Source organism: Rissa tridactyla, chromosome 1 (genome assembly GCF_028500815.1).
Source record: "Rissa tridactyla isolate bRisTri1 chromosome 1, bRisTri1.patW.cur.20221130, whole genome shotgun sequence".
Classification (NCBI taxonomy): domain Eukaryota; kingdom Metazoa; phylum Chordata; class Aves; order Charadriiformes; family Laridae; genus Rissa; species Rissa tridactyla.
The window spans coordinates 190,895,016-190,919,644 of NC_071466.1; the positions used below are offsets into that span (position 1 = coordinate 190,895,016).

General features: G+C 37.5%; 1 protein-coding gene across 3 annotated transcripts in view; it reads left to right on the forward strand.

Annotated features, from left to right (window-relative positions):
- The window catches only part of MDFIC (MyoD family inhibitor domain containing), a 53,583-nt gene that overhangs the window by 18,664 nt on the left and 10,290 nt on the right, over nucleotides 1–24,629 (forward strand). For all 3 annotated transcript variants that reach the window (XM_054193577.1, XM_054193569.1, XM_054193588.1), the window contains exon 4: nucleotides 18,172–18,447. In XM_054193577.1, coding sequence (XP_054049552.1) covers nucleotides 18,172–18,447 — 276 coding nt within the window. The remainder of the gene's footprint in view (nucleotides 1–18,171; nucleotides 18,448–24,629) is intronic.

A 24,629-nucleotide genomic window follows, 5' to 3' on the forward strand; every position in this document is an offset into this window, starting at 1 on the left:
CTTTTTTCGCCAATAAGAAGATAATCTGCTGTTAAAACTATTCTTTTTGTTTGATATTAATACAAATATCTTTTATTGGCAAATTTATGGTGCATAGTCATCTTACAATTAGTGTGATTTCAGATGACTGTGTTTATTCTGTCTAAAAAATAGTGCAAAGTTCTTGAGATTACTTAAATGGTTCTCTTCGAAGCTGGAAAGTATGACAGATACAGTATTCCTGCAGTGTAACTGAGTGTGTGAGTACAGAAATCATGCAGAATAGATTAATGGAAATTATTCAAAATATATTGCTGACTCTGAAAGGTGTATTCTTTTAGTTAAAGAAGCGATTTATGTACAATGTTCCAAATATACAGTGGTATAAAAAAGTCTGAGCCCATGAATGAAAAGAACTTCAATCAGTTCAATGTTTACATACAGAAATGCAGTATTTGATATTTAGATCCTTCCTTGAAAAAGATAAATCTCTGCAGAATCTGGCCAGTAGAAATAATGGAGGTGTGAAGGTCCTCCCTGAGAACTCCTCTCCCAGGGAGATTTTCTAATCCTCTCCCCAGCAGAGAACTATCCCGTGTTACTTCTCTTTCTCCCCCTGACCTGGCAGATCTCTTACCACTTCCATTCCAAAAGTCCTCAGAACCTCCTCTCATGCCTATTGAGGAGCCTGATGTATTTTTAATTTCTTCCCAACCAGCTCTAAGATAGCTGGCAACGCGTTAATTTTTAAAAATATTCTTTAAAAATACTGTGCATCAGCTAGTTCCCTTAGCACAACACAGGAGGTAAAATGTGATTTATTACTACAGTTTTGTACTGGTTTTGGCTGGGGAAGAGTTAATTTTTTTCATAGCTGCTTACCGGGGTTATACCACAGCAAGTTTTCAGCCACTAAATAGTGAAATATGACATTGATTATATAAACTGGAAGAAAGCTATCTGAGTATGTTGTACAGCATATTCGGAATATTCATGCCGCTCAAGATAAAGCATCTCATAAAAGTGGTAGTGAAAATTATGTTGTTTAACAAAATTTCGGAATTTAGATGGCTTCAAGGCAGGTCAGTGTGTTGTGCATCAGAAGTACTAGGGCCTGTGAAGGACCCATGGAATTTATTCCTACTGATGATGCACCAGTTGAAGCTGAGGAGAAGAATGAGTAGTAGTGCTCCTGAAGTAGGCTGAGCACATACAAATGAGAAATTGGAAGCCCGTGCTATCAAGAGACCAAACATTTTCAGTATTCCAAATAAATAATCGGAGTTTGCAGCTGGTGCACACATACGCAACTGGAGCTCATGTTTGCTACTGTTCACCTCAGTCTTGACGATTCAGCTGGGGTTGTTTAGATTTCCTTCCTCCTTTTTTTAATAGATGAAGATGATGAAGTCTTTCCAGTGTCTACCTGGAAGACTTCTGTGGAAAGTTAGGCCTTTTCTTCTCACCATTTTGATTTCCCCTGGGAATTTCTGGGATCAGCTGAGACATTTTTACATCCAGGGAATTTCACAGGTCATTGTTGCACAACCATAGGATTTTCATTTAATTTTCATTTCACCCTCTCCTGGGCAGAGAGGCATTTTCACAGCTAGCTGTATCCTTAACAGTTACAGTCTTCAGAGTTTAAGACTGGGTCTTCGGTGTTTACAGAAGTCACCTGTGGAAGGACCAGAGTGTCGCTGAAGTTAGTAGTCCCTTGCTTGTAAACAGTGCTGCTGTGGGGTGAAGATATTTGCTGCGTAGCCTCTCCCCTTTGACTCTAGGTTGAATGTTTTGAAGGAATGCAGTTCATGATGGACTGCAATAGGTGAGGAATTTGTATACTCTGTGGTGACTCCATGTGGAGAAATAAACTTCTTGCTGTTGTTGATCCATTTACAGAGCAGTAGTCAAACTTCAAAGAGAACCTTAAACTGCACCAGATGACCATAAGATAGATGCATGTATTCTGCATATCACTAGTAGCCAGAATGACCTGGAGCCTTTCATTTTCTGTTTTACCTTACTTCTGACTCACAGAACATCATCTGAATTTATGGTCTGAGGCTGGGGAAGTTTGGATGTCAGTAATCATCAGTACCAGACAAAGGTGAAATTCTTCAAGTAACGTAGAGATTACTGTGCTTGCTGTGTTTGAGCCTGAAGTAAATTGTATCTTAATTTCAGAATATATTCTGTTGTTGTATTGGTACTGTCTCAGAATTAATGTGCTGTTATGCCTAGATGGGAAAGAATATTTATATTATTTTCCTGATTAGTTCCTCCTATAGGGGGAAAAGTACAATATATTTGTAGTGGTTCCTTAAAGAGGGAGAGTAGTAAAACTCTGACTGTGTTCTACGTGAAATATTATACTACAAAACCAATGAGTCAGTGTGGTTTCAGTCTGCTATTTTCAGTACTAACGGTATTCAGTTAGCCATTTTTAGCAAAGAAAACACCAAATTACTAAGTGCATGAAAGTATCATCATGCAAGTTGTACTTTTAGGAACCTGTTTTCTGGCAAAAATGTGTTGAACTTAAACAATAGCAAAAATCCTGTAGTTTTTCTCTTTTTAAATTTTATATTTGCTGCCATGTATGTGGAACACTTGGAGTAAGTTTATACAACTGAAAAGTAGTACTTTATATTGTGTGTACATCGAAATAATTAAATTAATTCTTCAAAATGCAGTGAGACAAAATAGTTTTTAATCTTTTGCATTTTGTATTTAATGATAAAAAACTGAAAGATGAAGAGAGACTCATGGTCACAGCAGAAGGTTTAGCTAAGTAATTATGGTTAAACAGTTTTCTTCTTTAAATAGCTATAAAAAGGAAAAAAAGATCTGAATACTACTTACTTGTGCTGCATTCTGGTAATATCTGCAGTGTAAAAGTACCCAGAAGTACCTTTCCCTGGAGGTATTTTTGTAAAGGACAAGGAAAAACAGGAGCCTATGACCTATTTGCATGTTGTTGTGGTGGTAGTGGCTTTTTGTTTTTCCCTTTAAAAAAAAAATAAAATTCTTCATGATCCAAACCCAAAGGATGTCCTTGAAAAACATTCAAACGTCAAACAGGTGTGGTCACTCAAGCTATTTCTAATACTGGTTTTGTTACCTCATTATACTGGTGAGGTAGGCCTCCAGAAATATTGAGGCTTGATTTGAGAGAATGATGAATTATTTGCCACCTGAGCCTTCACTATTTTTAAATGAACTATAGTGTTCTGACATGTGAGAAACATGTTTTTGGATGCAAAGTGATCTTGAAATTTTGTGATCATGAAATGCAAACCCATAGCATTCAAACACAAGAGCTTTCAAATTCTGAGTTTTATGTCTTGACCCATGAAAATTAGAGGCTTAAATTTTGCTTTTAAACCTGCTTCCCTCAAATTCTATGCAGTATCTCAATTATCATGTTTTTACTTTCATCTGAAGCTATAAATATTATGACACTATTTTAAAGAAAACTGGAAGATTTAGCAATGCTAATGTTAATTACAGCAGAATTTCAACTAAAAGACTCTTTCCTGTTGCAGAGGTTCCTCAAGCTTAAGTGGCTTTTATTGATTTACAGCTCAGACTTAAGGTTGTATAATGTTTGCATAAAATGTTAAGAAGTTTGCTTTTGAGACAAGCCAAGTAGAGCAAACTGTTAGGCAAGCCTATAAAATATGTGGCCTACGAGTCAGATTTGACCTTCAGGGCAAGTTTTTGCCCCTGAGAGACAGCACAAGCCATTTGCCCGTTCCTCAGTGGAGCAGGAGCAAGCCTGCCTTCAAGTATGGGTAGCTCTGAAATACATCTTTCTCCAAAAATAAAACCTCTCAGCCTGTTAGGAAGCATGGACCTTTTCCCATCTCCTTTCTTTATTAGGACAGATGCGTATTTTAACTGCATTCTGTAAGTTGCAAGTTGAAATAAATTTCACATTTTAACAGAAAGGCAGTGAAAGATTATTACACTGACCAAAACTAGCCATAAGAGCACTGTCAAACCAAAGTGAACATCTTTTAGGTCTGTACAATTCAGAAATACAGAAGATTAGTGAACAATATTTCTTGCTTGAATTTCAAAATGAAGGACACTGGAAGTTTTGGTGAGAAGATTTGGGATCAGCCTGCCTGGAAAGCTTTGTCTCAGTGATCAAACTGAGTTTTCACAGAGGTCACGTAAAAAAATACTTGGATGGTGAGGCAGGATACAGAGCTAACTTTGGGTAATGCACATATAGTTGTCATATATATAGTTTTATTAAATGACACCGGCTCATCTAACAATTTAGTATTTCCTAGCTCACTTTGTAACTATGACTTTATAAAGTATTTCCCTACCTCAATATATATTCTTTGTACTGTGTGCTGACTTTTTAGTGATAATTGCCACTATCGTATTTATATAGTAAAATCAGTATTGAGAAATATTTTTATATGGGAATAGATCTTTCAGTGGGACTAAACACTAATCCCTCTATAAAGTATCTAGCAGTGTATGTTCATGCATCTGAAATAGTTACAAAGATCTTCTACATGTTTTGTAACAGTCTTCATCACAGCCATTCTGTAAACTGTTCTGTGCTCAAGACTTGGAAACTCGAAATTAGTGTGAGTTTTGTATTTACAACAAATAAGACAGTGTGTAACTTTGCAAAGGTATGGAAGGGAAAAAAAACAACGCACCATTTTAAAGGAGGAATTCTAATTAAAGTTATATTTTTTTCTCCCTCTTCTTGTTCCTTTCCTTTGATTGTTACTTCATCTACTTCTCTGTCCACTTGATTTTCTGTTTCCCATCTGTAGGGTAGTGTTATGCCTGAGGAATCTTTTCCCTACAATTTAATCAGCAAAGTCAATCATAATTCTAAATAAATCACCATTTGGTTTTGATCATTTGTGTATTACACAGCATCTTCTACTCTAGCTCCATGAGAAGAACAAGCTAACAGAGACCTCATTTGCTGTGCTATGCTCCCTCCTTGAACAACAGAAAATAACCTGGCAAAAGCTTTCTATCATTATCATGTCTGCATCCACACCAGGGCTTCTGCTGGGATAGCTGGAATAGGGCGAGAAGTTTAGGTCTCATTATCAATATTTTGTTGGATATTTGTGGAGGGCGTCCTTACAGAAAAGAAGAGAAGACTTGCACAGGAAAGGTTCCCGTAGAATAATCCACTTTCCTGTCAAAACTTAAACTCAGAGTTAGAAATCCATTTCACAATTACTATAATGCAATGGCCCTTCAAAGTTTTGATCATTAAAAAAAAAAATCCTTTAGTAATTATGGTAATTTTGAAAGAAAGTAAAGGGTATGGATTGGTGATATAGTAGAAAGAGAAGTGGTGGTTACTGTGGTGGATTCCAAGTTGGAAGAGTGCTGAAGGCTTGTTACTATTCTTATTAAATTGTTCTGCATCCTCTTTCCCATATTTATTTTATAAAGTAGAGAGAGAAAAGCCTAACCCATCCCTGTTATAGTTACTGTCTGTAAGCCATTTTTCCTTTTTCTGTTTGCATAATTTTCTCTATTCCCCACTTTTCCTCCTTTTGCTGTTTGTTTGAAGAGTTCTTTTTCCTGTAAGCAACGACAAGAAGGTTGTGTTTAGAGGCTGACTGGAAATGTTTTTAAATTGCTTCAGTATAAAGGTCTGTTCACTCCAGCTTCTGTGTGTTAACATCAACATTTAAGCTATGTTGTAAGTAGCAGTGAACCTTATTAGCATGAGTATTTTGACTATTGGAGAATTAACAGTAAATTAAGCATTTTTATGAAAAGATACTGTGCATTCAGGGAAAAAACCACAAACTAACTGTTAAATATTACAACACTCTATGAAAATTTCAGCTTCTGGAGTCATGTGATTATGTGAGATTTAAATTTTCATAAAATAAACAAAAAATTAACCTGGTCTTAGTCTGTAGCTACTGAAAAACCTGAAAGTTAAAGACTCAAAAATGAGAATGCCAATAAAAAGGACGTATTTAAAAATAAAATATTGATGATGATTGAGTAGTTTGGCTTGGCAGTACCTCACAGCACAGAAACAAGAAATTTTGTCTAAATTAGCTTACCACCAATTGAATATTAGGTGGTAGGGAGATGTTCTCATTGTGAGTTGGTAATTCCAGCAGTCTAAGAAAATGATATGACACAATAAAACGTAGCTAGTTATGCTGACGGAACAGTAAAGAAAAGGGTGCTGGAATTAACTCCAAGTGGCAGGGCTATGGCAGCAGTGCAAATAAAATGGCAGATGGCGTGAATCTTTAGTAGAGTGGATAAGGATGTATGAAAACCAGGGCAGCTCTGTCCTTTTGGCAGTTGTCTGAATGGTTTCCTAAGAGCTTTTCTGTTCGGGGCCAAGAAATGCGAGAAGGGAGGCTGAGCTCTTTCCCAAGCACGGCACAGCTGCACAGCACAAAGGGATGGAGGCAGCAGTTTGGCTCACCCACCGCCAGCCTGGTCGAGCTGCGGTGGCTTATGATGACAGGAATGTTTTTGTGGGGCTGGAGGCTTGTACAAGCGGCGAAGGAAGGTTGTTTGCGTGTGATGTAGTTGCTGTCCTTGCTATGAGACAAGGGTTCCTGCTGTACTTTGGGTCTTTTTGGGTAAGAGGAGGTTGCTGCCTCAGCTGTGACTTTTTATAGCTCTTCAATTGTAAAAGGACAAAAAAAAAATAATACATGTGACTGCAAATTCTAATGCTTTCACTTAAAATGCTGTTTCTTTTCTGTGAAATCCTTCAGCTTATCTGCAAAACCTTGTAACAAAATGTTTTTAAATGTAAAAATGGACACTTTTCAGTATTGTGAATAACGTTGGCACAGCACAGATTTCACTGCTGTAACTGCGCTCCATTAAAAAGAAAAATAATTGTGATTAGTGTACAGAAGAATTTTCTTTTCTCAGCAAATAAAGGGAAGCATGTCTTCTAAACAAGACAAAACATAAGGTTTTCAGAAAAAAAGATCCTTGTTGCAAGCACTGATTCAAAGCATGGGCCTCGTCCAAATTTAAATGCTACTTAGAAGTATTTTTAAACAAAAGGTGAACTAAATAAACTTCAGTGGGCCAAATTACAGTTTTATAAGTTGAAAGAAATATTTTTATTTTATTAATAGAGAATGAAAATGGTTCCATATGCAATGTTGAATGCTTTTAAACATGTCGAAATAAGAATACTCCCTTTCTGTATGTTAGAGATAAAACCCAGTATTCTGCTGCTATTCAGTCAGTTCTGCAGTATAAGGACTTGCAGGTGCTACTGGCCTCTATTACATTGAAATTGTTTGGGCACAATAATTTCATAGAGATTTATATCTTGTTTCATGAACAGAGTGGAGAATCAGAATTTTAGCTCAAGAAAAAACTTTTACAGGTAATTTCATCCCTTTAAAACAATTGACCTGTTTCTTCAGATAATCTGGTGCTTTCTCCTTTGCGTTAATGCATTTGTTTCTCTGAATTTTTGTGCTCGTAGCTCTTGGTCACTGACGTGACACTGTATTTTTCTAGCAGGACAGATTTGTAACTGCGTGGCTCAGATATCAGAGCTTTCTGGTGAATTGTTTGAGCAGCTTATGCTTTGCTTCCTCTCAGGAAACTAAGTGCATCGTTTTTACAGGAAGTTCAGTCTTCCCCAGGCACGGTCAGCAATCTGACTTTTGCACTGCTCTAAGGGATGTGGGTGTGAGCAGCAGGCAAAAACTCGTTTAGCATACTTTTTTTTTACTATATTGAATTCATGTAATGGAGGTAGTGTATGAAAGCTTGGCCAGGATGGGTGGGTTTGTCCAGCTGAGTCAGAAAGAGGACTTCCTAGATTATTTTGGTAGAATACAGTAAATAAGAAGTAAGTAAAAAACATTTTCCTCTGTGCTAAGTATTGATGACAATGATTACGTGTTAAGCACATTCAGCTTTGAATTGAACACACAAATCTCTTAGTTGATAAATTCTTACATTCTGAAATACAACATTGCCTTTCCCTTCAGGATATGAAACTACACTTTTAGTGTAAAACAGTGTTAATCTGCCCATGGGGTGGGGAAGGGAAGGGGCAGTTAGCTCTGATGCAGAGATGCAGCCTTTAGTCCACGGCTGCCTGCAGTTTTGAATCTAGGGAAGGAAAAAAGAGAATTTAGATTTTTCAAGGACTCTGATAAGAGGAGTTTTCAAGGTGTATTCTCTAGAATCTAATTTGTACGGCTTACACAGAAACGTTTTGGGTGAGATTGTGCCATATCTCTTCAAGGCACACCAAAACAGTTAATTCAAAAAAGGAAAAAGAGATGTCATTTCTGTGTCATCCCGATGCCAAGCTGGTGCATTAGTGGCATAAAGCAGGCCAAGAGACAGCTTTGGTTATGGCAGCTCTGCCTGGACTTTCTGTGTGTGACTCAAAATCCTTTGGTGGCCTGGGGTGCCTGGAGTGCTTTGGGATGGGGAAGCCCCACTCATCCAGCCCATGGGCATCGTGGCCAGGTGGGAACAGTGATTGGGAGCAATCTGGTCTAGTGGCAGGTGTCCCTACAAATGGCAGGGGGTTGGAACTAGATGATCTTTAAGGTTCCTTCCAACCCAAACCTTTCTATGATTCTATGGGCATAGCAGCCAGGTGGGATTGGTGATGGGGTCCTGCAGCCATCTCCTAGACCCTGCTTGCCATGAGGGAATTCCCATAGCTGAAGGACGTCTGTAGCAGAGACTAACTCAGTATGTTTAATGTTGTCCATGCAGATGCATATGGCTTCTCCTTCTCACACTTTGCTTTTTCAGGATTGGGAAACACATAGACACTTTCTGCACTCTTTGTTACGTTCCCACATCTTTTTTTTTCCTGCTGAAAAATCAATCTATCAACTATCCAGTCTGTAGTAATGACAGGCTGGGTCATGAAGAGTTATTGTTGTGGACCTCAAGTCCTCGCCCTGCTTTCTGACACAGAATTTCCATTTTCCATCATGCTGCTATTGCTGAATGTGGCTGATTTTTGGCCTGGGCTCCAGTAGCCTCTCTGACCTCAAGCAGAAGGGGAACTCTTGCTTCAACTCTAGATCACTGTTTAAGTATGATGTTTTTATCTTCGTTTTATTTCATTGCTTATCATCTAGTGATTTATCATTTAATTCTTTTCTTACTTGTAGAAGTTGTAGCAAATACTTCAGCTCTAGTGGGATTTTACTTGTGAATTTTTTTGTTTCTTCTTCCCTACTCTTCTCTGCCCTCACAGACTGAAGTGGCTCAGCTCACTATGTATTTTTTCCCTTTCTGTCTCCTTCCCCTCCAGTGCTGTCTTCTTCTGGGTGGTTGCTATCTGCTCTTTTTTCTTTTGATGTTTTTGCCCTACTATTGTTTTAATAATGTAAAATCCCAAGTTTTAGCCTGTTCCTCGTGGTTACTGCCCATTTGCTTCTCCTGTGCCATTTTCCTTGCAGCTGTGCTTTCTCGTTTCTTCCTTTGGTTTTGTGGTACTTGGTATCAGCTGATGACAAACTCAGCATCAGCCCTAGGTTGTTGGAAAGAATTGCAGAGAGAAAATAAGTGCAGCAAAGGGGTCAGAAGCTCAGATATCAATGTACACATTCCTATTTTTGTGCTGATAGTCTGTGTGTTATCCTGCTACCTTTCTACATTACCCCCTCTTTGTTGCTGTCCTGGTTTTACTCCTATTTTTTCTTTCTGCATCTTTTTAGTTTTGTTAATAGCAGCATTGGGTATTACTTAGAATTATAGAGATGGCAAAAGACAGGGCATTAAGAGGAGGATGTCAGATTCACACATTGGGTGGAGCACTTTTTCGGGTCTTCCGAAATTCTGTCACTTACTTGAGTGGAGGGCTAGAAATCAAGGGAGCAGTGAACATTAAGGGAATTGCTCATTTCAAGCATTTGCCTTCATGTTCTTTTTTAAACCAAGTACAGCCAGGTTTTGTGTGTATTTGTATAAGTTTAACTGAACGCTGTAATCTCATCGCCTGAAAACTCAGTGGAGAATAAACTTCACCTTTGAGTATTTTCTCACTCAAAGGCGAATGGCTAGTGCTGGGCTGAGAAGCTATTTGTCTCACCATCCCATGTTTTTTCTTGCAGTGAAGTTTAGTTTGTCCGTGGCTTTTGAGGAAGGGAGCGGGAGGTGGTGGAGCCCAGAGGACCTGTTTGTGCACTTGCCCAGGTTACGGCTGTTAATGACATTGAGGTTATCTCTCCTGTCTGGTACATCCTGCTGTGCCGCTTATGAGGCAATACCCAGCAAGCGATATCCTGTTGTTTGTAGCTTCTCTTTGATGTTTATTATTTGATTCGGGAACAAGTAACACAATGGTGAGGGGCATCAAAACTGTTCCAAATATTTGACTTAGTGCCTTGAGTTCCATGGGACACCAGTGTGTCTTTATGCAGTGGTATAACCATACGTTGTAACAGGTACTAATTGCATAGCTGCTGTAATTGTCATGCCAACAGCTTGGATTACTTTTTGAGTCTAGTGGTTAATTAACCTTCCTTTTAAAATTAAAGCTCCAGAAGCAAAGCATTCGGTTCCTTGGTGAGGTGGGATAGTATTAGGTTGGCACCCCTTTGTATCCTTTATGATTTTGGGGACTGTGTTCACGTTTACTAAATTACTGATTATTTGTGTTTCAGAAATAAATAACTTTCAGCACTATAGAAATTAATGTAGAAATTAACAAAAAGCCTAATTATCTGATTTTTAATTTTTGTATTATTTTGTTCTCTTACCCAATTTCTACAAGCCATTGTGCATTATAAAGATTTAACAATAACAACGACAACAACAGCAAAAAAAATCAAAAATATCATTATGCCTCTTCATAAGTTGCCTATGTAGAAAATAAAGAAATAAATAGGCATTTCACCTTAAATAAAAAAAATAATCACCTTCAGAAGTAATTGATAAATGTATGAAACACCATGAAATGTTGGAATGGTGACGACAAGTTAACATGCCACTGCACATGTCTGTGCGATGGTTGCCACTGCTCTAAGTAGTCGTAATGCTATGAAACATTAGAGCAAATAGACTGCAGTTCTTTTCCAGTCCTCTAGCAGCATGTACGGGGAGAAAAATGGATAGGCAAATGTTGCAAGTGGAGAGCTTGGAGTAAAATTTCCCACTTTTGAACACAGCTTTATATAGGAGTTTATTCCCCAGGTGTCTGAGTGCCTATTACCAACAATGTCCTGTCTTGTGTTTGGCTCTTCTCTTGGATTTTTCATGCTGAGCTATTGCTACTTGTTCTCAAGAAATGAAAAACTGTATGCTACAGTAGGAACTATGTGTCATTGATGTAGATGTGGCTTAACAATCATTGCGTTATGTGAATCATCTTTATTTGTATATCACATGTATTGTGATCTAGCAAGAATATTCAAATAGTCTTCAAAGTTTGTCATAGATGCCGTTATTTTCAGTCTCATGAAAAACATTGCTAATGATTGTAAGATTTGTGTATGATAAAGAAGGCGAATTTACTGATAATCTAATGGTAATTAGAAGACAAAAGGATATTTGGATTTTGATTTCATTGTTAAAAGACAGGTAATAAAAAATGTTAAGGATTTACTCATTTCAGCAATGATTGAAAATATACTGTTGCTGTCATTAAAAAAATCAGCATGCGTTTTTTCATTTTGAAAAATCATATCAGGAAAGAGGATTTGAAAATAGAGAAATTCACTCTACATTTTCCGTGGGAATACCTATCAACTTTGTAAACCTCTGGCTACCAGCCCTTTTCATGCTTCCCTGTGGTAACTGCTTCTTTCTCGGTATGTCAAAGACATCTTTATACAATTCCTGCAACCCTTCAAACAGCGTGTAAGGTCCTGCAGTGCTTCCAAAGGAAGGCACTGCAGGTGTCTTTGCACAGATTTAAGAGTACTCTTGGCACCTTCTCATGCACTTGTGTCGCCTTCTCAACCCATAAACACACACACAGACGTGCGTTTGCCATTCTTGTCAGCCCTTCACCGACTGAGAGCCGACGGGATAAAATGTCTTTTCCCTTTGTCCCCTGCCAGCCCCATTTCTGTTACACCTGGTGTTCCCTGGATGCGTTCTCAGACGTATTTTAACAAAGTGTTCTCAGTGTGGGTCCTGTAAAACTCGTACCAGCAATTTTACTACAGTATTTTCATTACAAAGGCCATCCTGTTTCATAATAATATATTGTATTCATTTTGAAGACGTCCTCATGTCTTAGAAGAAGCAATTCTAAAAAGGTGGTTGATGCTGTTAGTTGGTACTTTGTTTTCCTTGTAAAGTCAGCATGGTATAAAAAATTCAGTGTAAAAAATTGATTTTAAAAGATAGATTGTACCTTGATGGTACCTTGTTATTTAGTTAATGTATGCCTTCTGTGATATGGAAGCTGCAGTATATGCTATTTATGTCCTAGAAAATATTCAAAAATAATTGCTGACAAAAGCCACTTCACAGGTTGACTCAGAGGTACATCTTGTAATCTGAATGTTAATATTCTGGATAGCTAGGCAGAGAAAACTATTGATGTGGTTTGAAGATCCACATAGAGACTAGTCAGGATTTTAGTTAGAAAAGTGGGGAGGGAGAGAGATGGAGATATTTGAGTTCTCCCAGCTTGACTAAAATTTTATGCTTATCGAGCGTATGAATGCATACAATTTGTAATAGTTTTGAAAAGGTAAGACTTTTTGCTAGTCAGTTGGAAATGTTGCCTTTTATGTCTCAGGAATTTATGTCTTTTCCAGAAGCAATTTGGAATCACCTTAATTTTACTCTAGAATCCAGGCAGCCCCTGGTTTTATTGTGCAATCCATGACTATCTCTCATCTGCTTTATTTTTCCCCTCAAGCTTCGTGTTACGAAGAAGCGCTGATAAAATCCAGAGGCCCGATTCTTACCTCCCTTGCATGTGGTCTCTTCCGTGTGATCCATGAAGAGGGAGTAGGAGCAGCTACCACTGAGATCAAACAGTTTCCCCAGCTCAAACTAGCATGTAGATCTTGGCTTTCAGCATTAACGGACCCAAGCAGGACCTCTGTATTTCCTCAAAAGAGTTCATCCTCTCATGGTGGTTGCAGCTGTTTTGGGAGGCAGAGAAGTGTTGAGGGTATTTTCTAATGAAATGATACTTTGTATTTTCTCAATATTTGAAAATACCAAAGGTTACATTTTTCTACACCCGGGAGTCGTCCATTTTATTCCTCCCTAGTCCACCTGCAAAAATACTGTGCCTGATCTGATGTCATAAACTGTTGTGTCGTAAACAAAGAAAACCACCATTCTGACCTCTCTGGGTACGCAGTCAGATGACCCAGGCTGCAAACCGGAGGGTAGTTTTTCCATCGGTGGCATTGGCCAGCCTAGCAAACTCCACGGGCATCTCTATCAGCTGCCTCGGAATTGCTTTTGATGTGATTAGGCTACTAATTAGCTGTCTCAATTCTTCTCTCCCTCCTGATGTTTTCTTTTGATTCACTTTGACTCTGAGGAGTCTGTATTCCGTGTATGTTTGTTTTTGTGTTTTGTCTAAAATCCCTAATGATAGCTTAGACTGTCCTCTTTCGGTTGGGAGTTTCCCTGTGTTGACATATATTTTTCTGTTAAATGCATCCATCAGGATTTTTCTCCTAAGAATAGCTGTTATTTTGCAAGGTGTAAACAATGTATTGTCAGTGTGTATGTAGACGCGCATATTTCTTTAAGCTGTGCTAAGGATTTTACATTCTGAATGAGAAGGCGCATAGTTACTTCAAAAACATCAAAACCATAGTAAATGCTTAGTACTGGAATATTTATTCACCAGATAGTAACCTCACAATTAAATTATTATGTAAAGTCAGTTAAATAACAGCAGAAGTTATTGTATTAAGGCCCACTTTGCAAGGAAACCAATGACAAGGAAGCAGTGAAACACGCTAATAGATTATACTCTATAGCAATATATTGGCTTTTTATTGCTTTTCCACAGGCAGCAGATTCATGTATAGTTATTACTAGCTACATTATCTGCTAGTTTTCTATCAAAAAAGATTCAGTCTATTGAATCATTAATCCAATATTTATCATTCTTATTGAAAATCCACTAGTGTTAGCACTGTATAAAATATTGACTTAAATCTACTGCTTTTGCTAAAGATTAAAAACACATTAACCTAAAAAGCACAGTATTTCTTAGGACATTTGAAACTATTCATTGTGGATGTTTGAAATGACAATGTTTCTATGTTGTGCGAGGAATGATTTTTTAAAAAAAAAAAATCTTTAACGTATAGTAAGTGACCAGTGCCATCCTGATTTGAAGATGCTGAATGTTCATCCAACTCATATTTGAAATTTTGATGTGTATTGCATTAGTTACTGAATATCAAGAATAAAATTTTTGCTCATACATAAGAGTGTAAAATGGGATCTTTTGTAGCAGCACACGGCCTGTTTAGAATGATATAACAGGCGCTGAATGTTCACATATCAAACAAAATGCCATCTTTCTGTAGAAAAGAGGTGTCAAAAAGTTTCTTTGTACCTTTAACGCATGTGATTATGTAGTACAAAATGCAGAGTTTGTAAAATTTCTTGAATATACAGGCAAAAAATGAATAATTCAAAACAACTCATAAGTTCTACATTCTATTGTATCTTTTATAACGCAGGCAGAAGATAGCATTGTGTTCCCAGTAGAGCTGAATTTGCACAAGTTACACCTCTGAAAATGCCAGATGGTCTATGGTCTACTTTTGAGAGCTGTCACATATGTAAAGATTTGAAAAAAGAAAGACAGCTGAATGAGAGCAGTGGATCATTAAAGAGAGAGTGAGAGTCCCTGGGTATCACTGTGTTTTAAGAAGCATTGTGTCGTTCCCCATATTACACCTTTTTTTTTTTAAGATATACACAACCTTTAAAAAATAAGGTAAAAATATTTCTGTTTTAAACTGAGTGGTTGCAGCTTAATCTTGGAACTGTCAATTGCTTTTGTTCTTTATGCTAGAATGCGGTCATATGGTTCCTAATTGGTTTCAAGTGTGTTTTAACCATAAGATTCAAGTCTCCCTAGTGCAAAATTATCAATAAAGTTAAAATAAATTTAAATTGAGATAACTAATCCATTTGGGGTTTTATTCCATTTTGATTTGACCTGTGTATCACATGTGAATACTGTAAAGCCAGTCAGCTAAAAAGTTGTATGTAAATGCTAAAAGGCTGAAGTAAGAGTACTTTGGGAACATGATTATTAAAAAAAAAACAAAACCAAAAAACCCCTTTAACAAAACCCACCGCCTCCCCCCCCAAATAATTTAGTAAAAATAGTAAAGAAAGCAAACACAAATGACTGTTAAGATTCCCCAAGACTTCCCATTCACCCACAGCTTGACAGAAACAACCCTAACTTTGAAGGTGGAATTTTGGATAATTTGCCAAGTTACTGTATTGAAGCAAAGCACCAAAAATATGCAAACAATTGTGAGCTGCCACCACAAATTTAGCTGTCTTGGAAAAGGTCATAACTGTCAGTTTTAGAAACTTGTGTGTCCAGACATACAGAATTTTCAGTATAGTCTGTTGCTGTTATTTATTGAGGACAGTTAACCCCTCCCCAGTAATTCTAGGTTATTGGTGCAACTGCACCACTCCACATTTGGGAATTGTAGGCAGCAGTGCAGTGTGGAGAAATATTGTTAAATGGAATGTGAAAAGCACAATTTAATAGTACAATTTACATTTGAGCAGGATAATCAAAATAAAGCTACGGAAAGCTATAAGTATGAGCACTGAACTTTAGAGAGTAAAAATTTTGATTCCTATTGTTGATAAGGATTTTATTTTTGACTGTAGTTACATCTATACTGACAATTTTTAAAATAGAAGGATTTGATTAATTTTTTAACAAAATTTGTTTTGCACATATTCCAACACAAGGGGTTTCTGGTAGTATGATTTAAAGAACCCTGTTTCAGGTAGGAGAAAACTCCCTAAAAACTTGGTTTGGGGCTTTTATGATAGTCTGGAAATGTTAGCAGAATATATGCTACAAATGGAATTCCACAGTGCAGAAAGTGTCTTGCTTATACATATGCATAGGTTTTGGGAGCACTTGTGCAAAATTGAAAGGTGAAGGAGTTTCTGTATTGCCATCAAAAACTTTTTGGGCAACAGTTAGATGCTCAGGTGCCAGATAGCATTCGTACTCCTGCTCTGTTGCCTTGGAGGTTTGTTAGCAGCCACTGCTGGTAATGGAAAGGAGTAATCTTTGTCTACCCTGCAACATCTTTGGGGAGACTAAAGCATAAATGTTTCCCCCACCCCGCCCTTTCCCGCAACACAAAATTATCAGTTTTGTAAAGTAGGTTCAATCAGGGTTACTCTGACCTACATAGATGTGGGTAGTCTAGGGCATCTTCCTAAAATCTTAGTCGCAGTGACTAAAAAAATCAAATGGCAAGAAAAAATGAATCAGTTCATATTTTAACTGTTATGAAAAATATCTCTTTTTGCCTGTGAACGTGACCAGGAGTTAAAGTTTAAGATTTATCTGAAGTTTAATCGGGACAAGTTTATGATAGTTGGAGGACGCAATCTCAGAATATCAGTGCCCTTGATAAAAAGGAAGCACGGAGGGTTTGATAGGCAAATTCAGAACCGAGAGCCTTTTTAGAGACCGTGGGTCTGTGTGTCCCAGTAGTATTTGTCCGAAAGTTCGGTCACTTGTACCTGAGTTGATCAGTGGCAATGTTTCTTTTAGAGGAAGCCAACTATAATTATCTATACATATTGGTATCTTGGACACAGTGTAATCTACATATGAAGCAATGCTGTGAAATCATCGGAAAATGGATGTGAAAGTTCATTCTCTAAAAAGAGAATGCTGCAGCCCTGTTTTTCTTTACTGCTGGCACTGTCTAATCTCTCTTATGTTGAGTGTTCAGTAGCATCTGGGCTTTTTCCTTGATATTAGATTTATAAATTGTTGAAGATTGGACTGTCTGAAAACCTCTTTATGTCCAAGCCATGATACAGTAGTGTTCTGATTAGGAGAGGTGATTGGGCTGATGCTTTTTGATGATGAAATCTTGTTGTGTTACGATGTGTATAGTTTAATTAGTTTTCGAACAAAGTCTGCATTTTTTTTTCTGAATAAGGATCTTTAATTGGATACTACTTTTTTTTCTTACAAACCTTTACATAAAAAAAATCCGGCATATTTTCTTTTGTTTAGATACAGACTTTAAATACATAGGTAATGTATCTTCCATGTTATTAAAAATATGCTCCTTTATGATACAGTAGCTCAACAAAGAATGGTCAAGTTCCGTGCTCTCATTAGAATGTACTCTTGGAGTCTTAACCAGGCCCTGGTTAAGGCCTTGACAGGTTTGGTATTTTTTTTTCTTTGACCATATCAGTTTGTTGCCATTAAAGCCCCAACTGGCCCGTTACAGTCATTTTTCAAATTGTGATTCTGAATTGAGGAATATGGTCAGGGAGACTCTGGCTCGTGGTGTTTGAATGCACATTCCTTCTCATTAGTGGATCAGCTTCTCCACAAAATCAGATTTTGATTGGTTTTGTTCTTTCCAGCAATACACAATCTTTATGAATTTATGCTCAAACTGTTGTTAGTTACCTGGATACTCTTATTCTTCTCTAATATCCTGGTCTGTGGTGGTTCAATGTCGGGGGGGGGAGTCCTACCTTGTCACTCAGGTTATTTTCTGAAGACCGGCAGGTTGGCCAACCTGCAGCTTCACTTCTGTTACTGCAGTCTGTATCTTCTCTCCCGTACCTTTTTCTCTCCTTTTGCCTTTCCCCCCATTCTTCATTTGGCTCCCTTAACCCAAGTTTATCTCAGTTTTGCTACTTTTTCTCCCATTCCTGATTTTTTCCTTCTTTAAATTTCTTGCCTTATTCTTTCTGTCTAATTCACAGAGCATTGTGAACCTTTCCATGCAGTGATGAAGAGGGAATCTAAGCCTCATACAGACGTGAGGTGCTTTCTGAATACCTAATAATTATTTTTAATCTAGAGATATTTTTTGCATTCTTTTTTTGATGGGGGCATGTTACCTTTTCAGTCTATTCTTTGATCAATACAAGCAATGAAAGTTGCTTTCCCAGTCTAGCCCAAAATGTTCAGTTATCAATTTACAATTGAAATTAACTCTTTCTTTCTTTCATTTTAAGCACAACCTCAACGTTTGCCTCAGCCGAATACGTCAGCACTGGAAAGGGGTGAGGAAGAAAGTGGCAAAATCCAAAACGGCCATGCGGGTCTGAGTAATGGAAGTGGAATTCACAACGGGGTCAAGCACGTGCCTGCAGACAACAGAAAACTTTCAGCTCCTGTTTCAGAAAAAATGCACAGAAAAATTCAGTCTACCTTGTCCGTCAACAGCAACAGCAGCAAGAAGAGTAAAATAAGCTCTGTGTTTTCTCAAAAGCCAGGTACTTCACCTGAAGGTAAGCAGAAATTCTTATTAAAAAACCCCAAACTGAATAAAGACTAACCAAACCCCATTCTCACTATAATTACACAATCAACTGAAAATAATTGAAGAGCATGACTCATGCTCCAGAAGCAAATAGAAATCATTATGATAAAACACAAGTTACTTCCCCAAAGGAAAATATTAAGTATTTGAAGGAAATTGAAGCAACGGGAGATTTCTTGCTTTCAAACATTTGGCCAACATAGTCTGATAATGTTTTAGTCTCTCCAGTTAGCATCCTGAACGGATAGAAACGCCTGTCAACATTGTCACATACACACCAGAAAAACCGGTAAAGCACTATTTCAAAGCATAGGAAATACTTAAATCCAGTAATGGCAGGCTCCATGAGGGTCGAGTTTGCTGTTAAAATGTTCTCTTAGGAGACATTCTGACTAGTCATGAAGTCTGAACACTAGGTAATAAAATTTGGATCTCTGCTTCAGTGTTTAACATGCCTTATGCTATATTTGGGCTGTAAATAATTTGCATGAAAAAGCTTCATAATCCCTATGCACAGCTTAAATAAACGAAAGTAAATAATTTCCCTTATGTTTTAGCTGTGTGTGTATGTTTTCACTGCTTGCAATTACTCTAATGGTCCCAAAGTTCTCAAGCCTCTCCTCAATCCACTGCCTTCCCATTAGCACTAATGTACTCAACGGGCTTTGCTCCTGCCCGTTACAGAAGGGTGCAGAGGCTCTATAAATTTTTATCAGTTTGAGGCAAGCATAGATACGACTGGTTAAAAAAACTCTGGAGGGTGGGTACAGACACAGATTCTTAGAGAAATGGGAAATGGTACTCTTCAGTGAAATGGGGAGGATTCTCAGCCTAGATGAAAGGAAGAGGGATCAGAAGATCTGCACGTAGTGGCCTGAATGAAGCCTACTGATGTCAGGGGAGTGACTTCTCTTGACTTCAACTACTTCAATCAAACCTACTGAGAGAATCTGTGTAGTAATATCCTGAACGGCTTCTCTCGGACTGTGCCGTGGACTGCGCCTCCTTGCTGTGGTTTATTTTCATATTTGTCTTCAAGAACCTACTGTTATTTTTCTATTGCACTTTCAGTCCTCTAACATCTCTTTCCAAAATCACAACTTCGTACTTGTTATATTCCCCTTATCTCTTTCTTTTATGTGAAATCCAGTTCACCCTCCGGCCCAATATCAATCTATATCAATCTCTATCAGTATCTTCTATATCAAAAAACTGTAAGTCAAGAGACCTGGATCTGTTCTCATGACTAGTACAAAGTGCAGGCCTCTGAATTTAGCAAATTCAGCCTCTGAAAAAGAAATTACAGAGTTCTAAAGAGACAGTGCCTGACCTGCTCATGCCCTTATAAAATTATTTATACAAGCAATTCCTTTTTTTTTTTTCCTTCTAAAATTATATTGGAATAAATACCGTTAGTGCGGGTTTTGTTTGTTTTTAATAACCTTGGCAATGATTATGTCAAGTTACTGAATGATTGAGGAGAAAATTAATAAGATACCTTCAGACATAGCTGTAAATTCTAATGTCTGATTTTGATATCCAGCACATGCTTGTGTTAGTTGCCTGAAACTGCCAATATACAATTTTCTATATTCAGTCAGAAATGTTGATATTTTTAAAAGTATGTCTGATTAGAAGATAATTACATTGTGTTGTCACACTGTCTAACTAACGTACTTTCAAAGTACAGAAATACAGGGTAATCCTCACTGCCAATGTAGTTTCTTGAGTCACCTAATAGCTAAAATTAAATATATTCAAGTTATACCTCTAACCTTGCAATGTTCTCATTTTGAGTGTGGGAACTTGGCTATATGCTCTGAATAGCTTGACTCACACTGTTAATATATCCTGCTCTAAGTTTTCCGTTAACTAATCTGAGTGAAGCACAAGTTTTATTGTGCGATGATTAAAGTATATCTAGGGTATTTGTACAAACCTTCTGACAATTTCTTCAGCGTTTCAGTGATTTACCTTGTAGGGCTGCATGGGGGAACTGTAGGCTATAAGTAATTTTCTTATCAAGGTGTTATCTTGCAGGAAGTATCAATAGACAAGTAATTTGTTCTATCATCCATCATTTTTTTGATAAGATGCATAATCGGAGACTCTGGCAGTGGTCAGTTGAAATATCTAAAATAACACAAAGAAGAGATCCCTATTTAAGGAAAAAATGTTTATCCATAACTTAAAAATAATTATGTTCATGAATTTAGGAAATGTTAATCCCTTATGACTACTTCTGGAAGACTACACTTAAAAAACTTGGTCTAATTAGACAGGTTATTTGTTCAAAGGAGTTTAGTTGCATTTAAACCAGCAATATATGTACTTGATGAATACATCTCACTATAGAAAACCAGAAGAGTACACTAGAAAGTCCGGTGACTGAGGATCGCATAGACACTCTTTCAAACTGGTATACACAAATTAATTTGAACATAACATCTACAGATTCTTCGTATTGGGAATCATATTTTTGTGGGCAAAAAGATATTTTTGTGAGCAGTTGTGTCTTCTGATCCAATGAGACCTCTGTAGAAACTATTGAAAAGGTTTACAGGAAGATGGAAAAGATAGGAAACAATTGGAAATTATTTGCAATGTTGCTTAACTGCTTGGCTTTGCTTTAATTTGTACCATGTTAACCTCAAGCCATTGGTTACTGCTGAAGAGCTGCTGGGTTTGAGTTTGCTTGAAGATGTGCTTTTATCTTTGTGCACGTCCATACAGTACAATAATATAACTTGTATGCAGTTTCTTATGTAATCTTAAGCAGAAAGAGATAAACTATATTAATTTTTGTACTGTGAGCATTGAATAATCAATCACCCGAATTAACTCAGCTACTTCAATTTACTATAGTGTCCAGATAATTTTAGTAGAAAGAAATACAGGTAAACCTGAACGCTTTCAGATACTCCAGTTCACTTTAATTTTGCTATTCCTTATATATGACCTTGGAAAGTATAATCTGATTCATAGGTTTTTGCTTTTTAAAAAGAACACTGAAAATATATGCCATGCATTTTTACTTCATCTGCCTTGTGTTACACCTTGAGTGCTGTGCTCTATTGCCAATCAGAAGAATAACCGGTTTTGTTAAGTGAAACAAAGTATCTGGAGAAAAGAAATAGATTATGCCCTCAGAAGGAAGAAAAGTGAAAATTATGGTCATCCAGCTGAGGTTAGACTTTAGGAAAGAGAAAATATTTTTGACTTTTTCTTATTCCCTCCCAAAACCTGCTTTTTTCTTGTTCTTCTTAAAAGACAAGATGTGAATATTTCTGGAGCACTACACCTATTTGTAATGCAAAATAAGTCCATATCTGGTAGTTATTTTGCTCTAGAACATCTTATCTGTTGACAGAACAACCTGGTAGTGCTTGAAGTGGGGTAGAATCAAGGCTTGCCCCCTGTCCTGCGCAGGAGCGTATTTGGGCTTATCCTTATTTAAAAGGTTAGCAAATGCAGCATGCTGCATCATATACTGCAGACTTCAGTATATATCCCAGAAAGCCAAATGAAGTCTAGTGTTCCTGGGTAAATGATATCATATCCTCCCATGAAGAAGGTCACTACGGCTCCTGTTGGTCTCCAAAATACTAGACAGCCCTAATGCAAGCTACAAAGCCCCCCAGTCCTCCAACCCACAAAAATCCCCGCACCATAGTTAATAACCCTTTTATTAATTGTTCCAGCTGCAAACTCCACTTGTGCTGTAGATCACATCTTGTGAACTTTTGTAATTGAAGTTGCATTGGAAGTGCTTCAAATGTAACAGACATTTTGGTAGCAGTAGTAGAAAAGCTTTAAAATATGCCTTTTTGAATGAGCCTGTGGTGCATGGAGTCATGTCAGCATTCCAGAATATGCTGTTTAGAAACACTTTCACATCCAGTGAGGCTTAGGAGGGTGTGAGTGCGCTCACCAGCTCTCCTCTTCCTCTGCATCTATTATTAATCCATATTGTCCCTGAAGAAATCTTAGTCAGCTCTGTAACTTATACTACAAAAAACCAAAGGAATTACGAATAGTAGGAGTGCCTCTCTTAAAAAGCAGTTTTTAAACCCTGTTTCAGTTCTAAAGATTTTTAAAAGGGGATGGATAGGTTTCAGTGCATATTGGGAATAAAGATCGTTTTTTGTTCAAAGAAATTTTAATAATACTTTAAATTACTGACATCAGAAGTGTCAAAACTCTGGTCAGTAGACCACTAGCAAAGAGAATTGTCACTCTCTTGCACCTCTTATGCGGAGCGTAGAGAAACACCTTGGAAAGCTGAAAAAGCAATTGTAAATGAGTAAAAAGAAGGGAGTCTAGCTGCTGTGTTTGGAAGCGGTACCTGTCCAAAGCAACTTAAAGAGGGAAAGAGGTCTGAAGGAGACAGCAATGTGGCAGCTGAACAGTAAATCTAGATATTAGGAAATGAATTAAAACTGAATACATACATATGTGTTTCAGGAGGAGGAAAGGGAAGAGGAAACTGGGCAGTGGGAAGAAGAAACTGGGAAATTTCCCTTTTCCCAGAAACTGGGAAGAGGAATTTAATTAAGAGGGTGGAGGGGGCAAAATTAATTAGGCATTAATTATTTTGTAAAAACCAAACTAAGTTTTCCTACCAAAACCTTGTGAAGCTTGATGTCATGCATTTTTGTAATCAAAGCAATCGTTTATAAAAAGTTAATGATGGAGAGAAGGAATACAGATTTTAATTCCATTTTGAAAATGGAGCTCTCACTTCTGGTCAAGTTGCTGTGACCTCACAAGTTACTACATTTGTCAGGGTAGCTCCCACAACTCCAGTCACTTGTGATAATTTGAGTTTAGGGTGGTACTTTACATATTCAAAAGGCTGAGAGCATGCATAATTGCTGTATTCATCTGGAGATGGTAGCTTGTTAAATTATAGTGAGCAGATCATGAGCCACCTCTTATATGTATGGTGAGATCTTCACTTCATTCCTTCCCAGGCTCTCTAAACCAAAGAAGGCACCTTCTTTTCAAGGATTTTTTTCAAGACAGGTCTTAGGAAGTACAATAAGGCTAGATGCAGGAGGGACGTAGATAAAGAAAGCCTACAGCATGGGGGCAAGGCTCTGGGGAAGGACAGGCAATGTAGCCTTGCTGCCAGATTTAAGTTGCCACTCGTGCTTTTCCAGGAGCAAGGCCTGAAGCAACCTTCCTCAACCTTCTGCACTGTGTATCTTGTGCCACTGAGCTTAGAGATGTGGTGAACAATCTCACCCAACGTGTGGGGTTTTTTTAAAATCCATTGTTTAAAATTCAACATTTCAGGGTGCATTTGAACGAGACTTTTTTCCCCCTTCTTTTTAATATAATGCAACTTCATCTGTTCTAGATGTTGAATACAAGCATGGGGCTGGTGGCTACTATTTAACTCATGCTGCTGACTACATTAATTTATTAGAGTATCCCAAGTGATACTGATGGCTTAGCTGAAGACAAAGAAAGACCATGAAACAGCCTTTGTGTTAAGCCAGGGTCTTAAGAACAACTAGGTTCATACACATGGAAAGTAATGAGTAGTTCTCTTAGCAAGGTAGCAGACCTCTGAAGTAGGAGCATCTTAGGTTGGTTTATATAACTTTGTATAAACCGAAAAATAGTTTTCAGTCACCTTTACTTTCCTTTTGGACATACGATTTTGAATAAGATTTTATTTATTTATTTATTTATTCCTCTTGAGTGCCACAAGAGCAGCAGTAATTTTGCTTTTATATACTGTTCTGTTATTGGATTAGTATTATTTACTGAAATTCAGTATGAGTGCGCATTACACCATGAAGAGCCTAACGTTGCAGAAATATCTGCTGGCCATCTCTCTCTCTCTTTTTTTAAACATACATACACTTCTGAAATCTATCCCGTAGCATTAAATAGCATTTAGGCAGCTACTTAGTTAGTATCCTGCAAATCTCTCTACTTGGGCCAAAATTTCCCTTGTTACCTTTTAGAAATTGATTCAAAGTGGATTTCTGCCTGAGCACGAAGTGCTAAACAGAGGGTTTTCTGTTAGACAAGGTTGTATCAAAACGCAGTTGTCAATCAGGCAGTGGGGAAATAATATTAACATATGGTCAAACCTGTGATTTTTAAGAAGGTGGTTTTTTTTTTTAAGAAGAGTGG